The sequence below is a fragment of the Ovis aries genome, chromosome 1 (genome assembly GCF_016772045.2).
Source record: "Ovis aries strain OAR_USU_Benz2616 breed Rambouillet chromosome 1, ARS-UI_Ramb_v3.0, whole genome shotgun sequence".
Lineage (NCBI taxonomy): Eukaryota > Metazoa > Chordata > Mammalia > Artiodactyla > Bovidae > Ovis > Ovis aries.
Genome location: NC_056054.1, coordinates 62,385,829 through 62,403,706, shown reverse-complemented (window position 1 = coordinate 62,403,706; position 17,878 = coordinate 62,385,829). Strand labels below are relative to the sequence as shown.

At 38.3% G+C, this 17,878-nt stretch overlaps 1 protein-coding gene and 1 non-coding gene across 2 annotated transcripts in view; both read left to right on the top strand.

Annotated features, from left to right (window-relative positions):
- DDAH1 (dimethylarginine dimethylaminohydrolase 1) overlaps nt 1-17,878 on the top strand; it is a 147,297-nt gene that overhangs the window by 101,070 nt on the left and 28,349 nt on the right. The window contains exons 2-4 of the mRNA XM_004002150.5: nt 1,422-1,521; nt 9,290-9,363; nt 10,149-10,268. Coding sequence (XP_004002199.3) covers nt 1,422-1,521; nt 9,290-9,363; nt 10,149-10,268 — 294 coding nt within the window. The remainder of the gene's footprint in view (nt 1-1,421; nt 1,522-9,289; nt 9,364-10,148; nt 10,269-17,878) is intronic.
- Nucleotides 11,382-11,454, top strand: TRNAG-CCC (transfer RNA glycine (anticodon CCC)). Its single transcript has one exon. It is a non-coding gene; the product is annotated as a tRNA-Gly (tRNA).

Genomic DNA, 17,878 nt, shown 5'->3' with positions numbered 1-17,878 from the left:
CCATGGAAATAATTTTATATTGTTTTGAGTCACTCTAGTTTGTGGAATTTTTACATGAGTTCCAGGACAAAGATGAGATGATATATTTATTTTATTTTGTGTTTTCTTTACTTTTTTTTTTTTGACTGCATGAATGTCAGGCTTGCTGTCAAATATGTCCACGTTTATACTACTTTAGAATTTACTCTGCTGTGTTTATGTCTCCTAAACTCTTCATTGACAATTCACTATGTGTACTGGGCATGCTGTATTTTGGGAGAACTTTTGCCAGAAGAACTTTTGCTCTTCCCAGTATCACGTGATCTCTTGTTTTTCCCTTAGTCCCTATTCATGTCTTCTCAATGTATGTCTTTACCATGTTAAAAGTTATACAGACCTTCAGAAGTACTGAAATTGTTTTGTTGAACTGTTGGAAGGACTTAAATTTTGAGCTTCAAAGGGCATTTGTTATGCCTTATATTTTACTCTTGTATTAAAGTAAACCCAACTCTAAGTGCTCCCTGGTCCACCTCAGAGTATCTCTGTGCTTTAGACTGATCCCTGAACTCATAGAAAGTCTCTGAAATTCATTTTCTGGTATTCTTTGGTTTGATTACAGTTATTGTATTTATTAATCACCTGTAGAGACCTAGGTTAAAATTTAAATAATAGTTCAGATTTACAGAGAAGCCTTAGATGTTCTGATATTTTAGCAACCATTTGAATGGAAAACAGTAATAGTCCAGTGAGCTGAGATTTCAAGTTATTGGTTATTGTCATTGATATTCCTTCCACATATTACTCTGTGTGTGCAATTCTTCCTGACTGACTTAAAATTTAAAATTAAATCTTGTATTTTTCTGGCAAGTGTAGCTGGGTTAAGTATTCTGTCCCCCACATTCCTCAACTCCTGTACCCTAAGTAGTCACACTTACAACAATGTCCTCTAAGTAGTCAATTCCAATAGACAAAAACGAGAGAGATCTTAATATTGCCTTGATTTTAGACTAGAAGGGGACAAAATAGACAATTTCTAACAAATAATTTCTTCTCTTGCAAATGATCATGGCTGGTTCAATATATACTGCACTTATATATTCATGAGCTTCCCTGGTGGCTCAGATGGTAAAGCGTCTGGCTGCAATGTGGGAGACCCAGGTTCAATCCCTGGGTCAGGAAGATCCCCTGCAGAAGGAAATGGCAACCCACTCCAGTACTGTTGCCTGGAAAATTCCATGGATGGAGGAGCCTGGTAGGCTACAGTCCATGGGGTCGCAGAGAGTCGGACACGACTGAGCGACTTCACTTTCACTTTATATTTTCACTAGAGTATGCTTGTGTGTGTTTGTGTACACGTGGGAGCATAATTCAGTGATCTGAAGTTTTAGATGACTGGTTTTCTATGGTAAGAATATTAATCTGAATCATTTTATTTTCAATAGGCTGACATGATGAAAGAAGCACTAGAAAAACTTCAGCTCAACATAGTAGAGATGAAAGATGAAAATGCAACTTTAGATGGTGGAGATGTCTTATTCACAGGTAGAGCTGTATTTACTTTTTCCTATCTAAAAATATTTCTAATACCTTTTCTATATCCCCTTGCTTAAGTATAGGTTTTTATTAATTACCAAAGTAAGAGTGATTTGGAAAATACAGAGAAGCACAAAAGAAAGAAAAGAAAAAATGACCTTTCATTCAAAGATAATCATTTCAATATCTGGATTATTGAATACTTTTTTTATTGAATATTAAAGTACCTTTAGTACTCTTGTGTGCACAGTTGCTTATTTTACATGTTATCAGTATATATATATCATTTTATAGGTTGTGTCTACTGTGTTCTTCCACAACTTTAGCTTAAGAGTTGCATAGTTTTGCATTGCGTGACAGTATATCCAGTCTGTATTTGAAAGATTCTTAATTCAAGATCTGTCATTTAAAAATAATTCTCTTCCTAGATGGCAAGATAAATTTAAATAATTTTCAGTGTAAATTGGCTTGACTTAATGCCAGATGAATAATAGCAGAACTCAACAAAATATAAATAGCTGATATTATTGATCTAACTGGAATCAGTTTTTATAATGGGTGTAATATAGCTACTACAGAAATGGTAATTTCAGCATTTAACTTTTCCAGCTCTTTATGATCATATTATTATTGTTTTTGTAAAGTCATGTGCTAAAATCTGGGTCTCCAGAGTCATACTAGCTATATTGATCAACAAGACATCAGTAATAATTTTTAATTGATAATGAGAGTTTGTTTTCCCCTACTTGTCAAAGAATAAATATCTGTTTCACAGATGTAGCCCTAACAGCAGAGGCTGGTCCCCAGAGATCTGGGGATGTGTCCCATGTGCCCCACTGGAAGCCTGGAGATTCTTGGAAGTTTAATATTTTAGCTAATGTGAATTTTATATCAAAATTCCATGTGTATAGAAAAAATATAGTCATTTTCATTTTAATATAAAAATGTTTCATATAACTTACATTTTGATATAGTTAATGTTCCTGGAGGAGGAAGTTTTTTCTGGAAACTTTGCTTAGTTCCTTGCTTGGTGTCACATACCTATGGGTGGGGGCACTGTCACTGAGCCTCAGTTCAGTTCAGTTCAGTCGCTCAGTCGTGTCCAACTCTTTGCGACCCCATGAATCGCAGCACGCCAGGCCTCCCTGTCCATCACCAACTCCTGGAGTTCACTCAGACTCACGTCCATCGAGTCCGTGATGCCATCCAGCCATCTCATCCTCTGTCGTCCCCTTCTCCTCCTGCCCACTGAGCCTCAGGGGATGCCATTTTTCTCATAGGTTTGTAAAGAGCTCTCCCTTGGAGTTGTGCCCTGCATGACCTGCCCTACCACTGTCATGGGCGATGTCCCTGTCTCTGGGGTTTGTTGTGCACACCCATTGAGCCCTAAGAACACAAAGCAAGGGGTCAGAGAGGCCTGCGTTGCATTCTCAGCTCCAGTTGTATCCAGGCCGACTCAGGCATTCTGTGAATCTGCCTAGTAAGTTCCACTTAGAATATTCTTTGTGTCTCCCATTGATGGCACTTTTCATTCTTTTTAGCAGCACAGAACAACAGCCTATTTCTCTTAGAAAATGGGCTTTTGTGATAAGCTAGATGTCTAAACCACACTTTGTTACAATAAAACTTTTTTTACCAGAACATAACCATAGAATAAATAACTTGTTGTAAGCAGGTACAGATACTATTTGAAGAATGATTTAAAACAAGCTGTGTTCACAGCCATTTAGTTACCTCGACAGCTGAGCAGAACAGATTCCCTAAAATCCTCTCATTGTTACAGCAAGGCTAAGGAGCCTCTTCCACTTGTCAAAGGTCTTTCCATAGCATCTCAAGCCTGTTGTTTTTCCCATAACTTCTAATTAAGTCCTGAACAATGAGGCGTGCCTTGGACACTATCTGTAAGCTTTGGTTTGGTAATATTCAGTGCTTAGTATCTCAAAGTTATGTTATTGAAAACAGAGATAGTGTTGTAATATTAAGATCTTTATCTGCTTGGCCTCTCATTCATACCTAATGTGTGGTCCTACCTTCTATTCCTACTTTTCAACTTTTTTGCTTCCTTAAAATTGTAGTAAAACATATTTAACCTAAAATGTGCTATTCTGACCATTTTTTAGTGTATAATTCCAGTGGCATTAATTACATTCACAACATTGTACAACCATCACCACTCAGGTTTTAGATTGTGCAGAGCTGAGTAAGAGACAAAATCTGGAGCACTTCCCATGTGCTCTGTGTCCCCTTCCTTCTGTGACCCAGAGCTTCATTAATAATTGATCAGGAAATGGACAGAAGGAAAGCGACTTCCAACTCTAGTTCCACTGGGAAATCTGTCAGTCAGGCAAGCAGCTGCTGGTAGAAAGTGTTTCAATCCTTTTTCTCTTAGATAGACAACGTCAATTTACCTCTACTTTCATTTATTTATTTTTGTGAAATATGGGGCATATAAAGAAAAGTTATAAAATGTTTATGTACAGTTTCAAGACCAATAATATAATGAACACCTGAGTACCTAACATCTGATTATGAAAGAGAACATTGCCAGGACCATAGAAGGCCCAGTCCCAAACTTTCTCTCCTCCCAGCTTGAGGTGTACCCTGTCCTAAATTTTGTGTTAATCACTGCCTTGTGTTTTTTTTAGTTTCGCCTCAATATGTGTACTCCTAAATTATATGTTGTTTAGTTTTGCTTTTCTTATGACTTTATATAATTAAGGTTATATTATCTGAACTCTTGTGTGATTTTTCTGCCTTTGATCTAACTTGATCCATGTAGCTGGAGTTCATTCATTTTCACAGCTGTGTGGAATTTCATAGTAAAAATGCACCATGATGTATTTATTCATTTTACTGCTGATATATATTTGAGTACTTTTCAGTTTTTCTCTACTGTCTTCAGTGCTGCTATGTACAGTCTTGTTGTGTCTCCTGAGTACATATATAAGTTTCTTTAAAGTAAAGAGCTGGAAATAGAATTTCAGGTGATCAACTCTCATCCTACTTCAATGGTTATATGATTTTCTTCTTTAATCTATTTATGTGGTTAATTATATTAACTGATTTCCTGATATCAATGATCAAAGTTTATATCCCTGGGATGAAATCAAACTTAATCAAGATATATCCTCTTTTTACTACAGTGTTCTTTTTTAGGGCTTCCCTGTTAGCTCAGTTGGTAAAGAATCCACCTGCGATGCAGGAGACCCCGGTTCAGTTCGTGGGTCGGGAAGATCCCCTGGAGAAGGGATAGGCTACCCACTCCAGTGTTCTTGGGCTTCCCTGGTGGCTCAGCTGGTAAAGAATCTGCCTGCAGTGCAGGAGACTTGGGCTCAATCCCTGGGTGGGGAAGATCCCCTGGAGAAGGGAAAGGCTACTCACTCCAATATTCTCGCCTGGAGAATTCCATAGACTGTGTAGTCTGTGGGGTCACAAAGAGTCACATGACTGAGCAACTTTCATTTCACTTCACTGTATTTACTTTGCTGATAATTGTTTAAGATTTGTTTCTGTGGCCTGCAACTTTTCTTTCTTGTTATCCTTGTCTGGCTTTGGTTGAAATTATGTTAACCTCATATAAAATGTATTAGAGAATATTTTCCTGTGTTTCTATTCTCTAAAATCAGTAAAACTTTAATTGTGCATTACTTGAACTTTGATAGAATTTACCTATTCAGGCCTTGTGGGCCTTAATTTCTTTGTGGGAAGATTTTCAACTGATTTTGTTTTTGAAATAATTATATGACTATTGAGATTTTTTTCTGAACCAATTTTGGTGAGTTCTGTTTTCTGAGATTTTATTTATTTCATCTAAGTTTTTTAAATGTTGGGTATAAAGTTATTCATATTTTCTTAATATCTGTTTTAAGTTCTACAACAATTACAGCTATGCCCCCTTTCATTCATAATGTTTTTTGGAGCCTTCATTTTCTTGCTAGAGATCTGTCAATTTCATTAACCTTTTTGAAGAACTACGTTTTGGCTTTTTGAACCCTCACTCTTGTATGTTTCCTTTTCTTTTCCTGTTTCTACCTTTATTTCCTTCCTTCAAATTTCTTTGTTTTTATTGTTCTTTTTTCCTTTCATTGCAAAGTGAAATCTTGTCTCTTTATTTTGAAACTTTCCTCTTCTTAATGTAAGCATTTAAGTACTACCTTCTAAGTAGTGCTTTAACTGAATCCTTTGTGTTTTGATATGAATATTTTTGTTATTAACTCAAAATGTTTTCCCATTTCCATTATGATTTATTCTTTGGCTTATTAGTGGATAATGATTTTTAAAAAAAAAATATTGATCATTATTATAAGTTGATGGGATAACAATTCATTACTGTGATCATTGATAAATATAAAGCATTTAGCCTATCTTTTCTTTGTGAACTCTGCTTCAAGTAGACCAAATACTTGATTGAGAAAAGTTTTTTAGAATTCTACCCAGTAAATGTAGATCCTTAATAAGACAAAGGACCTATGCAATGATCATCAAAGCATGTAAAATTTTATATGAGGGACTTTCCCGGAGGTCCAGTGGTTAGGACTCAAAGCTTCCAATACAGAGGGTATGGATTTGACCCCTGGTTGGAAAACTAAGTTCCCACAAGCTTCAAGGCAGGGGGAAAAAACAGATAAAGGAATGAAACAACAACAACAAAAAACCTTTACATGAAAGCTTGATGGGGAGCTTTATGATGGAGGAATCAGGCTGATACTACATGAACACTCTTATGATTCTAGTATCACTGAAAATGTGACAGTCAGGATATGATGTACTTCGGGATGTGATACAATAGATGTGTAACCCCACTTCCGATGCTTTTGAACTGTGCTATTGGAGAAGACTCTTGAGAGTCCCTTGAACTGCAAGATCAAACCACTCAATCCTAAAGGAAATCAGTCCTGAATATTCAATGGAGGGACTGATGCTGAAACTGAAGCCCCAATTCTTTGGCCACCTGATGCAAAGAACTGACTCTCTGGAAAAGACCCTGATGCTGGGAAAGATTGAAGGCAGGAGGAGAAGGGAACAATAGAGGATGAGATGGTTGGATGGCATCACCGACTCGACGGACATGAGTTTGAGCAGGCTCTGGGAGTTAGTGATAGACAGGGAAGCCTGGTGTGTTGCAGTCCATGGCTCACAAAGAATCGGACACAGCTGAGCAACTGAACTGATAGCCCCACCACTGAAGTAGCCCTATCCAAAAAAAAAAAAAAATATTGAGCAAGAATCTAATGAAATATCTACATAGACTATCAATTTGCCAAAAATACAAAGGATAAAGGAATAATTTAATGTTAGTATGCAAGGAGGGGCTTCCCTGGAGGTTCAGACAGTAAAGAATCCACCTGCCATGCAGGAGATGCAAAAAGGTTGGTTCAATCCCTGGGTTGGGAAGATCCTCTGGAGGAGGGCATGGCAACTCACTCCAGTGTTCTTGCCTGGAGAATCCCATAGACAGACGAGCATGGTGGGCTACAGTCCATGGGGTTGCAAAGAGAGGGACAAGCCTGAAGCAACTTCACACATGCACATACACACACACACACACACACACACACACAAGGAAACAATCAACCAAATCCAGAATGTAGGAAAGTCAGTAGGATAAATGACCTGATTTCTTCTATGAAAGAATAAGGTGAGGAAGGAAAAGAAAAAGAGGGTGAGTGGTTATAGAAGAAAATGACATGAGACATATAACAACCCAAATACTTTTTACTATTTTGATTCCAGAACTTCAGTTGTTTTTATCAGAAAGGCTATTTAAGGGGTATAGCCTGCCATACTGCTAGAAACAGAAGCCTGGCTTACTTTTTAAAGACATAAGCAGTTTGCTTTTCTTTGTACTTTTAAATGGAAAAAGTGCGTAAGGTGTTTATATTTGCATATAGTGTGTTTAAATTTGCATAATGAAGTAATTTTTAAAAAATTTTAAGTTGCGTCACTTCTTGTTTTAAGTAACTTTTGTTTGTGTTTGTTTGTTTTAGCTGTGCCATACAGCATCAGGATCTTAGTTCCCCAACCAGTGATCAAACCCATGTTACCTGCTTTGGGAGCATGGAGTCTTAATCACTGAATTGCCAGGAAAGTCCCTAAGTGTTTTGTTTTTTTTTTAATTGTGTGTAAATCTAATTTATAAATCTACATTTATCATAAGAGAATTAGGGAAATTTGTCTTTTTTATTTCAACTGACTTTTTAATAAAGAGATTAATAGTTTTTGTCAAGTAAAGGACCTTTCCCTTACTTAAGTTTTGATTTGTATGGAGAGGGCAATGGCAACCCACTCCAGTACTCTTGCCTGGAAAATTCCATGGACGGAGGAGCTTGGTAGGCTGTAGTCCATGGGGTCGTGAAGAGTCGGACACTTACTGAGCGACTTCACTTTCACTTTTCACTTTCATGCACTGGAGAAGGAAATGGCAACCCACTCCAGTGTTCTTGCCTGGAGAATCCCAGGGATGGCGGAGCCTGGTGGGCTGCCATCTGTGGGGTCACACAGAGTCAGACACGACTGAAGCGACTTAGCAGCAGCAGCAGTGAGTTTTCTTAAGGGACAACACAATCAGGCCATTACCCAAAATACTGTCAGTTTGCCACCAACTATTCTTGTGTCTGCCAACAGCATAAGCCATTGGAATTTATCTTAACATTACTTGACCTATGTCTTTTACCCCTGTTATAAGGACACCATGAAGATTAAAGTTGTAACAGGTGTGAAGTCTATCAAGCAATTCTTTCTACATGGCTACAAGTGTACATGACTATACTGTTTATACTTGTTCTGGGGCAAAATATATTCTGATTTCTCTTGGAATATATTTTCCACATTTCATGTAAAATTATTTTCCAAAGAATTAAGGAAGGATAAGAACCCCTACATTTATGTATTGCCTAACTCTATCTACTATCATTGGTTTTTTAGCTATAACTAGAAGAGCATTTTTACTTGATGCTTTGCTTTCTGAGAAAAAAAAAATTGTAGAATTTTAGAAAAGCCAAATAACTAGAAAATTTCTTTCTCTAAAACTTTAGTGCTTTGTAGATAGATGTATTTGAGGGTTAATTTGAAATAAATAGGTGTGTTGTTTTAAAGACAGCTGTTAGAGCTGAAGACCAGTCAGCACTAAACTCATTTTACTGAGATGGTTTCGTCAGCCCTTACATCAACACTATTTAAAAAAAAAAAGTATCTGACTCATCAAGACTGTATAGTATTGTTCTTTTGGACGAAAATAAGGAAGTTCTGCTAACTTGTTGCTATTACTTAATTTCTGATTACAAGTTATTAATATGTTTAATTCTGTTATTTTCTACATAAAAACCATATTACCTTATTGTGGTAAAATATATATAACATAAAGTTTACCATTTAACTATTTTAAAATGCACAGTTCAGGGGTATTAACTGCATTCATGTTTTGCAGCTGTCACCACCATCCATCTCCAGCACTGTTTTGCCTTCCCAAAATGAAACATCATACCCATTAAACACTGACTCACTAGCTCCTGCTCTGTCCCCTCCCCAACATCAGCCCAAGACAACCACCATTCTATTGATACTTTCTGCCTCTATCAATTTGAAAGAGTTTATTTCTAATGGCAATAATCTAAAATCATTTATGTAAAGAGAGCAGGAGTCAAGAGAACAAGTGGAGCTGACCTCTAAGGTAGGAAAGAACTGTGTGAGGCTTTAAAGTCTTTATTTATAGATTTAAAAAAATAGCATGCCATCACTGATGCTACCCACTCACTGTGTTCCGTGACATTTATTATAGGCAGAGAATTTTTTGTGGGCCTTTCCAAAAGGACAAATCAACGAGGTGCGGAAATCTTGGCTGATACTTTTAAGGTAGGTAAAGGATAATTTATGCCTGGCACAAAGTAACTACCTAATAAAAAGTCATAGACCCATTGAATCAATATCTCATGAATAATGATATTTTTATGTCATGGGCTTTGCAAAATAACTCTTAATATTTGTATGTTTGCTAGAAGTTTTAGAAGCTAAGACTTAATAAATAGGCTTCATGGGACTCCCACAGCATCAACAGATACAGTTATCATGGACATTCTGCTTTCTCCCAGTGTATAATCAATCATACAACCACTTGGCAGATATTCCTGGCACAATTGATGACTTAAAAAATATATATCTGGAGTCCCAGTTGTCTCTAAAATGAAAAGTGGAATTAAAGATCACGCACACTTGGCTGCCTACTCTGTGCTGGGCCTTGCACATACATCCTCCCAAGGTACCTTTACTCTACTGGTTTTGAGCAGATTGGCTTACCACACTGCTAAGGAAGAGATGTAATCCCCAAGAAGCTGTTCCCCAGGACAATGTGAGGCTCTTGTGTGCACAGGATATTCAGACACATCCTTCTGGAGTAGCCCCCTCTGCAGGTCAGCCAGCGAAGCTGTTAAGGCAGTCACAGGTCAGGTAGGAGGCTCTGCACTTCCTTCTTAGAAGCAGTCTTCATTTAATTGGCAATACCCAAACCTATGAGGCCCAGTTTTCCTTCCAGATGTTCAGGGACCCCAGCAGCCTCCTGGAGAGCAAGAATGTTTTGAGCAAGTTTGAACGGGTTTTAGAGGTATTCTGCCATGACAAACTACTTTCTCTCATATGCGTAGGACTATGCAGTCTCCACGGTCCCCGTGGTGGATGCTTTGCACTTGAAGAGTTTCTGCAGCATGGCTGGACCTAACCTAATCGCTATTGGATCCAGTGAATCTGCACAGAAGGCCCTCAAGGTAAACGTAAAACTTTGCTCTTTCGAAATGCAGTAGGCACTGCCTGTCACATGGTTTTTCTAATACTGTCTACTGGACAGACAGCAACCAAAGGTAGCCCGGAGAGAACTTGAGCTTTCTCTGATTTACACTGTCATGACCTCATATTTATTAGGAACCAGGAGCACTTAGTATGTACCGTTACTCTGAGTAAGTAAGTACTTGTTGTTCAGTTGCTAAGTATTTCTGACTCTTTGTGACCCCGTAGGCTGTAGCCCACCAAGCTCCTCTGTCCATGGGGATTTCCAGGCAAGAATACTAGAGTGGGTTGCCATTTCCTTCTCCAAGTAAGTACTTAGTAAGTACTCTTCCTGGAAAATACACCTATTAGAAGAATTCTTTACTAATGAACCATTCTTCCTCACACATCAGGTTTCCTGGAAAGAAATAACTCATCACAGTTATTTCTTCTGAGGAAAAGGAGGGCATTCCACCAGCAGAGCTCTTTATAACATTTTATCTTTTAACTCAGGTAATTGGTACACACAGTCGTTACATTATTCTTATCCTTTTGTACTTCTGAACTATTTCATAATAATCTTTTAGAAAGCTGTGATTCAGAAGTACCTAAAAATTTTAACTTTCCCATTTGCAGTGGAATACTTAAATTTTAGGAAAGTCATTTTTCTCATTTCACAGATAGGAATCAGAAAGTCCAGAAAAATTACTACTTGCTTTAGGTCACACAGCTAGATGGAGAGTAGACGTCATTGATAGTGAAGATTTTCTATCGTTATAGTGCTTTACAGTTCAAAGGCACCTTCCTTCTCTGTAGCTAATAACCCTGGGAGATGATCTGGACACTTCATAAGGGCAAAGACCTTGTCCATTTTGGTCACCATTGTGCCCCTTTATGTTTGGCCCAAGGTGGTCCCTAAATAAATATCTGGCATACAGTGAATAAATGAATGAGGGAAGTGACTTTATCTCCATTTTGCAGTTAAGAACTAGATCGAGTGGCTCACCCCAGATCACAAAGCTAATACTAAAAGGTGGGCTGGGACTACTTTTTGTCCCTTCCTCTCAAGTGGTGCTGCATGACATGTGGCTTATTAAAGGACCAAGACAGGGATTTCCCTGATAGTCTAGTGGTTAAGACTCTGTGTTCCCAATGCAGAGGGCACAAGTTTGATTCCTGTTCAGGGAACTAAGATGGGCTTCCCAGGTGACTCAGTGGTAAAAGAATCTGCCTCCCAATGCAGGAGCCACAGGAGATGAGGGTTCAATCCCTGGGTCAGGAAGATCCCCTGGAGATGGAAATGGCAACCCATTCCGGTATTCTTGCTGGGATAATCCCATGGACAGAGGAGCCTGGCGGGCTACATTCCATGGGGTTACAAGGAACATGGTTGAAGAGATTCAGCACTCACACATGCAGAAAACTAATAAGATACTTCATGCAGCACAGCTCGGCCAAAAAAATAAAAGTAAAGAACCAAGACAGAAATTTCTCTTAGGCAAAGAGAGGAAATCTGTGTGCTCCAAGGTACACAGTTTATTTGTTTGCCCTATCTGGTCTTAACTCTTCTACCTCAGGGCTGGGCTTGGTATGCTGTGTCTGGGAAGCAACCTCTGCCTCCCAATTGCTGCCTTTCTACTTTGCATTATCTGAAACTTCTTTTAGTCAATGCACTTGGCCTTTCTTTCTTCCCTTTCCCAGACTGTATCTCTGATTATATTTCTCGGACCTTTAACAATTGTTGTTGAATAATCTACTTTGGGTTTTGAATTTAGTGGCTTTTTCTATGTTTCCTTTAGAGAATGTCTTTTGTTCTGTTTCATCTGGAAGCCTGTGTCAACTTTCTGCATATAAAAAAAAGAAATGATGCCTTGAAAGAAAATAGTTGATGAATGATATCATTCAGAGGATCTAGGAAGATTATTTCTCTCCTCAGGGACTAACTATGATGTCTTCCCATGGCAGCTGGGTTGGCCTGCACGTGTCTGAAATTGATTACAAGGGAAGGAGAAGGCTGAAGTTGTCCATACGGTGCCTTTGTGTAAATTAGCAGAAAGAACCTCCTCTGGGTAGACAAACTAGAAAAAGTAGTTTCATCTGCCATTCTGGGTAAACTAGGTCCCTAACTCAAATAAATTGGTCTCTAACTCAGTAGGTCTTTAACACAAATTGATCCCTAACTTAGTTTAGAGAAACTAACATGTAATAAACTAAGAGATAACACAATATGGTTAACTAGCACTCAGTTATATGAAATAGCCCTAATTGTTATTCAGAAGAGAAGAAACTCCTTGAGGTCTAGATATTCAGAGAAAACTTCATGAAGAAAATGTGGCTTGATGTGGGTCTTGAAGGGTTTGTCAGAGTGGGATTCAGTGAGAGAGAGTTCCAGGTGGGGACAGGAAATAAGCAAAGACTAAGCAGAGTATATTCATGAGATGTAACCAAACTAGCCCAACTAATAAAGAGTTTCCTTGTGGGTTCCAGGGGACACAACTGGATGGGGCAGATGATGTCTGAAGGGGTAGGGACATAAAAGTGAGCAAAGAATGAGTCTGTCTCCATGAAGCAGAAGTCTGGTTATCCATAGGCTCTGAGCAGAAGAGGTTGTATTGCTGCAAAGCTGTTGGACCATCCCTCCTTTTGCAAAAAACTAAATGGAGAAGGAAGGCCCTGTGGTCAAAAAATGGCAACTGATGACCTGGAAAAAAAACCCCAAGCCTCAAGTTCCATTCTATGCCTTGGCCACTCACCCACATTTCTCCATTAATCATTTCTTTTCCATCGTCAAGTCCTCTAAGACCACATCTTTTAAGAGCGTCGCATGAGGGTTTTATAGTCCTCCTTCCTTTAGAGTCCATTTGAGTCAGTGTTAATAATGATGTTCACCCTACTTGAAACCTTCTGTGTCAGAAACTATAAATAATTCTGACTAGAAAAACATTCTTTGGAGACTGAATTTTCCATCAGAAAATGTGCCTCATAAACCATGGGCCTGTGGAGTTGGCCAATGCCCACCTGCCATGTTCCTAGCATCAAAAAGGTCCTCTTCCCTGGTAGCCAAGGTAGGAGTACAAAGTAAACTGAAAACTAATGAGATCTCCATGAGGGTCAGAAATAAGTGTGTTGGTGAAAACTTCAGATTTAGTGAATTGAACTGGTTATTTGAGAACAGTTTAGGCACCTGCATTAAATCAATGAATAAAATTGATGGTGGGTAAGTCTCACTGCTGATTTGGACATATAAATACTGATATAGACAGGCAGGAAGACAAACGGTCAGAGACAAATATGTCATTTACAAGTAATGAAATTGTGGGGGTTTTTTTCCACTTCACAAGTGAAAATACTGAGGACAGATGAAATAAGGCATTTTGAATAGGATCTCATGGTGTCAGAATCAGATTTCCTGGACCCAGCTTCTGCTGGCCCCAGTTGCCCAGCCCACTCCATAGCCATTCTTTTTCTATTGGAAAGCCTTTTCTAATTATTTTGCCATGGATTGGTTCTAGCTAAGCTCGCTCTTTCTCCTCCCCTCTCTCCAACTATTCCTCTCTTCCCATTTATTGCTGGTTATCAGTATCTGATCTGTATCAGGGAAGATGTGAGTTTGGTCCCAGATAGCTGTTTTTCCTTTGTAAATCGTGATGTCTCAGTCTTGTCTCCATAGAGAAGCCCCTGGCCACTTGGGCATCACTTTGAAGGGTGTAGCATTTAAACTGGGATGAATTGTGCCTTTCTGTGCTACACACAGAAAACCTGATTGCTTCCCACATCTGTCACTGCTCTTTGAGTACTTGCTTCCTTCAGAGTCTTTAAAACTACTTCTTGCATATTCATGCAAAGCTGAGAGCCCAAGGGCTTCCCGGTAGTCTTACTGCATTTGAAGCACTTTGTAATGGGTTGCAGTCTATTCTTGGTTAATGAAGTGGGTTCTTATGGAGATAGTCATCATACCTGTCTAGGCTGTAGGAGATTTAATAGTGTATGCATTGTCTATTTAAATGAAATAATCCATCCAAGATGACTTTAGCAACTCTCTGCTAAAAAGCCCAGAATGTATTTAACACAAGGTATATTTAATACACTTCTAATACAGTTTATCTAATATAGGAAAGAAAAAAAGGAGGACCTATCATTACCATATTTTACCATTGATGTGGCCAAAGTACTGGAAATTAGGTTGATTTGAAATTACTAAAGATATTAGATACCAGGTCTTACCCTAGAAATACTGTTATCTAAGCAAAATTAGCCTTTAGAGCAACCTGCCCTTGCTATACTTTTTCTCCTACACTTTTCAGCATTCCCTTCATGCCCCTGGGCAATCACTACCTTCATCCTGCTCCTCTAGTTATAAAAGAAAATAATATAAGAGTAATTAATTTATGTTCAGGCAGTAGATCCCCTAGTACTCTTCCACGAGGAATGTTTGTCTTCTCAAAGATGATGAGAACTCCAGTTGCTGCACAGCTGAGCTTCAGGTCACAAACGTAATTTGAGCAACAGAAGCCAACCTCCAGATAACACATATTCTCTTATCTCATTCATTTAAAGTTAAACAAGAGATAAAACTGGAGTGGGTAGCCATTCCCTTCTCCAGGGGAGCTTTCCAACCCAGGGAGTCAAACCTGGGTCTCTCGCATTGCAGGCAGATTCTTTACCTTCTGAGCCACCAGGGAAGCCCAGAGATCAAACCACTCTATGCTATTAGCAGTCTATGCTGCTGCTGCTACTGCTGCTAAGTCGCTTCACTCGTGTCCAACTCTGTATTATTAGTAGTGAATTCAAGAGGGAGGGAGTCATGGTGTGCAGGGCCATCTTGTATATTATATTTTAATTTTTAAAGATTAGTAAAAATACATATATTGTTGGAAGTGGGCTGTGATTAACTTACAGAAATAATTCTTCAGTAGCTAAGTCTAAATCTCAAATCCTTGCTTTACCTTCCATGTGATATCTTTTAATAAGGAAAAAAAAAGGCAAACCTTATATACCCCTTGACCAATATCTCCCCATTTCTTCTTGCCTGCCAATCTTTGTAAAACTTAAATATATATATATAGTCCTTTATATGTCAGTAAAGCTGGGGAGGGAAAAAACATAATAAAGAGTGGATTTGCACTACATCTCATCCGTTCTTTTTCTATATCCGTGCCAAAATCGACCTGCTTTCCAGGAACCTGGATTAATTACATGCTCTCTGTCACAGGAGGACAGATCATAATTCTCGCCATCAGGAGGGGCTCTCAGTAATAATTTTTAACCCAATCTTCTTGGTAGCATTTAGTCTTCCAGCCACCTGGGAGTAAGAGAAAGGAAGGAAGGAAGCAGAAAAAGAGGGAGTGAAGAAGATAGGAAAAGGAGGTGGGGAAGAGTGACACTTAGCTAAAACAATCAGATGAGAAAGCTGCTGCCCTCCCCAAGTTCAGAGCTCCTGGGACTTGTGGTACTGACATGTTGAGGGGTGTGCCATAAGCTGGCCAGGAGGCAAGAGGCATAGCCCCACCTTCCTAACTTAACCCCACACAGGAGACCAGGTATTTTTCTCCTCTCGGCATCTGCAGTTTGTTTAGTGACCTTTCTTTTATTACTAATTTTATTCTTTTGTATCACAATGAATTATTGTTTAAGACTTTTAATAGAAATATTAAAAGGATGTGGTAAGAAAAAAATTATGAGATCACCACTCCATTTTTTGTGCCTTTGTCATATAAATGGAGCTGAAATATAGTACATGGAATTCCAGTAGACTTGCAATTTTAAATTAAAAAGATCATAATGCATCTGGACAGGAATGTCTTTAAGTTTTTTATGTTTCCTGAAATAACAAATTACACTTGTAAGATTCCTTGAATGAGGACACGGGCTGCTTGCTCTGAGCTAATTTAAATTGCATAGGATACGGTGTGTTTTTCTTTTGCATGACTAACTATATAATAGAGGTCACTCAGTATTTCCTCTCGTTTTGACTCAGCTTCAGCATTGATTTTATGTCCAAAAATGTCCATGTTATTTTATAGGTGGTCATTTAAAAAATGAAAATGGAAAAAGTCCTTAATGTTTTTGGATTTTGTATATTTTTTTAATCCCCTGGAATTTCCTTTAATGACAACTGGAACAGCAATAGCAAAAACCAAAAGACAGAAGGAGAGCTAACCAGTATCAACAGCATGATTGAAATGGAAAAATAAAGACTTTGCATTCTCAGTTGCTGTCACAGGGAATTACAGTCTATAACCACAAGATTTCCCACTTTGTGTGTCTACTGTGAAGGACAAATTGACAATCCGTCGTAGGTTTAATTTAGTCTCATTTTTGGGTTTTCTGTTCCAATTGTATTCACCAGATTCACAAGACAATGATCTTTTAAAAAATAATCAACCGTGCCTGAATTAAGAAATTAAAACACAAAACCAAATAGACTCTGAGTTTGTAACAACTGTTTATGCTCCTTTTCCTGGCAGCAGTTGGCTTATCTGACAGTATTCCCAGAGCTGTATGCCAACAAGGCTGGGGTGGCCAAAAAGAATGCTTTGGCATGGGAGGGCAATAAATAATCTGAAGCTCGGAGACCAAAACAACCTTGCTGTATACCAGCACTAATCCCAAGCAAGGCAGGAAGAAAGCAAAATTGGCCAAGTAGGAGAAAGGGAACAATAATGTGTTTTTCTCTCTTGAGCTTTCAAGAAAATGTCAAAGAGGAAAAAAAGGAAGAAATAATATTTAAAAGGCTGTTCATTCTATCCATTATATAATGGACATCAAAAAGTGCTTAGCAGACTCTGTGGGATGTCATTGGGGGAACTCAAGTATCTTGTTTGGAGGTTGAGCAAATGGCCTTTTATGGGTTCTTTCAATCCAAGACTCCTGCTCATGAAAGAAAAAGCCTCTGAGTGACCTTGAATTGGTGGTTCCTGATAAAGGATGTGGTTTAAAACTTTCTGAAAACACACTGTCCTGGCCCTATCTCAGAAAATTCTGATGTTCTAGGTCTGGGATTCAGTCTGGCCCTCTGCATTTTTTAAAATTTATTATTGAGGTATAGTTGATTTATAGTGTTGTGCTAATTGGTGCTATATAGCAAAATGATTCAGTTATATATACGTATGTATTATATATATACATATGTATATGTATAAATACATTCCTTTTCATATTCTTTTCCATTATGGTTTATCACAGGATATTGAATATAGTTCCCTATGCCATACAGTAGTACCTTATTATTTATCCATTCAATATACAGTAGTTTGCATCTGCTAATCCCCAACTCTCAAACTTCCCCATGCAGCCCTCCTCCGTCTTGTCAACCACAAGTCTGCCCTCTGCCTGGCATCTGTATTTTCAAAAGTTCCACAGGTGATTCTGGTACACAGACTAAGTTGAAAGCCACTGCCTTCAAGAATTTCTACAACTTACAAAATCATTTAACTTATGATCCTGAATAATATGCACCTGAAGAAGCCAATCACTATATCTATAATAGAGGTACAAAAGAACAGCCTCCAAGTAGCATTAAAAGTTAGAGAAAGTATCCAAATCAAAAACCATCGAAAGTCAGAAACTCCTTACTCTTTTCATGCCAAGAGCTCAACACTGTACAACTTAA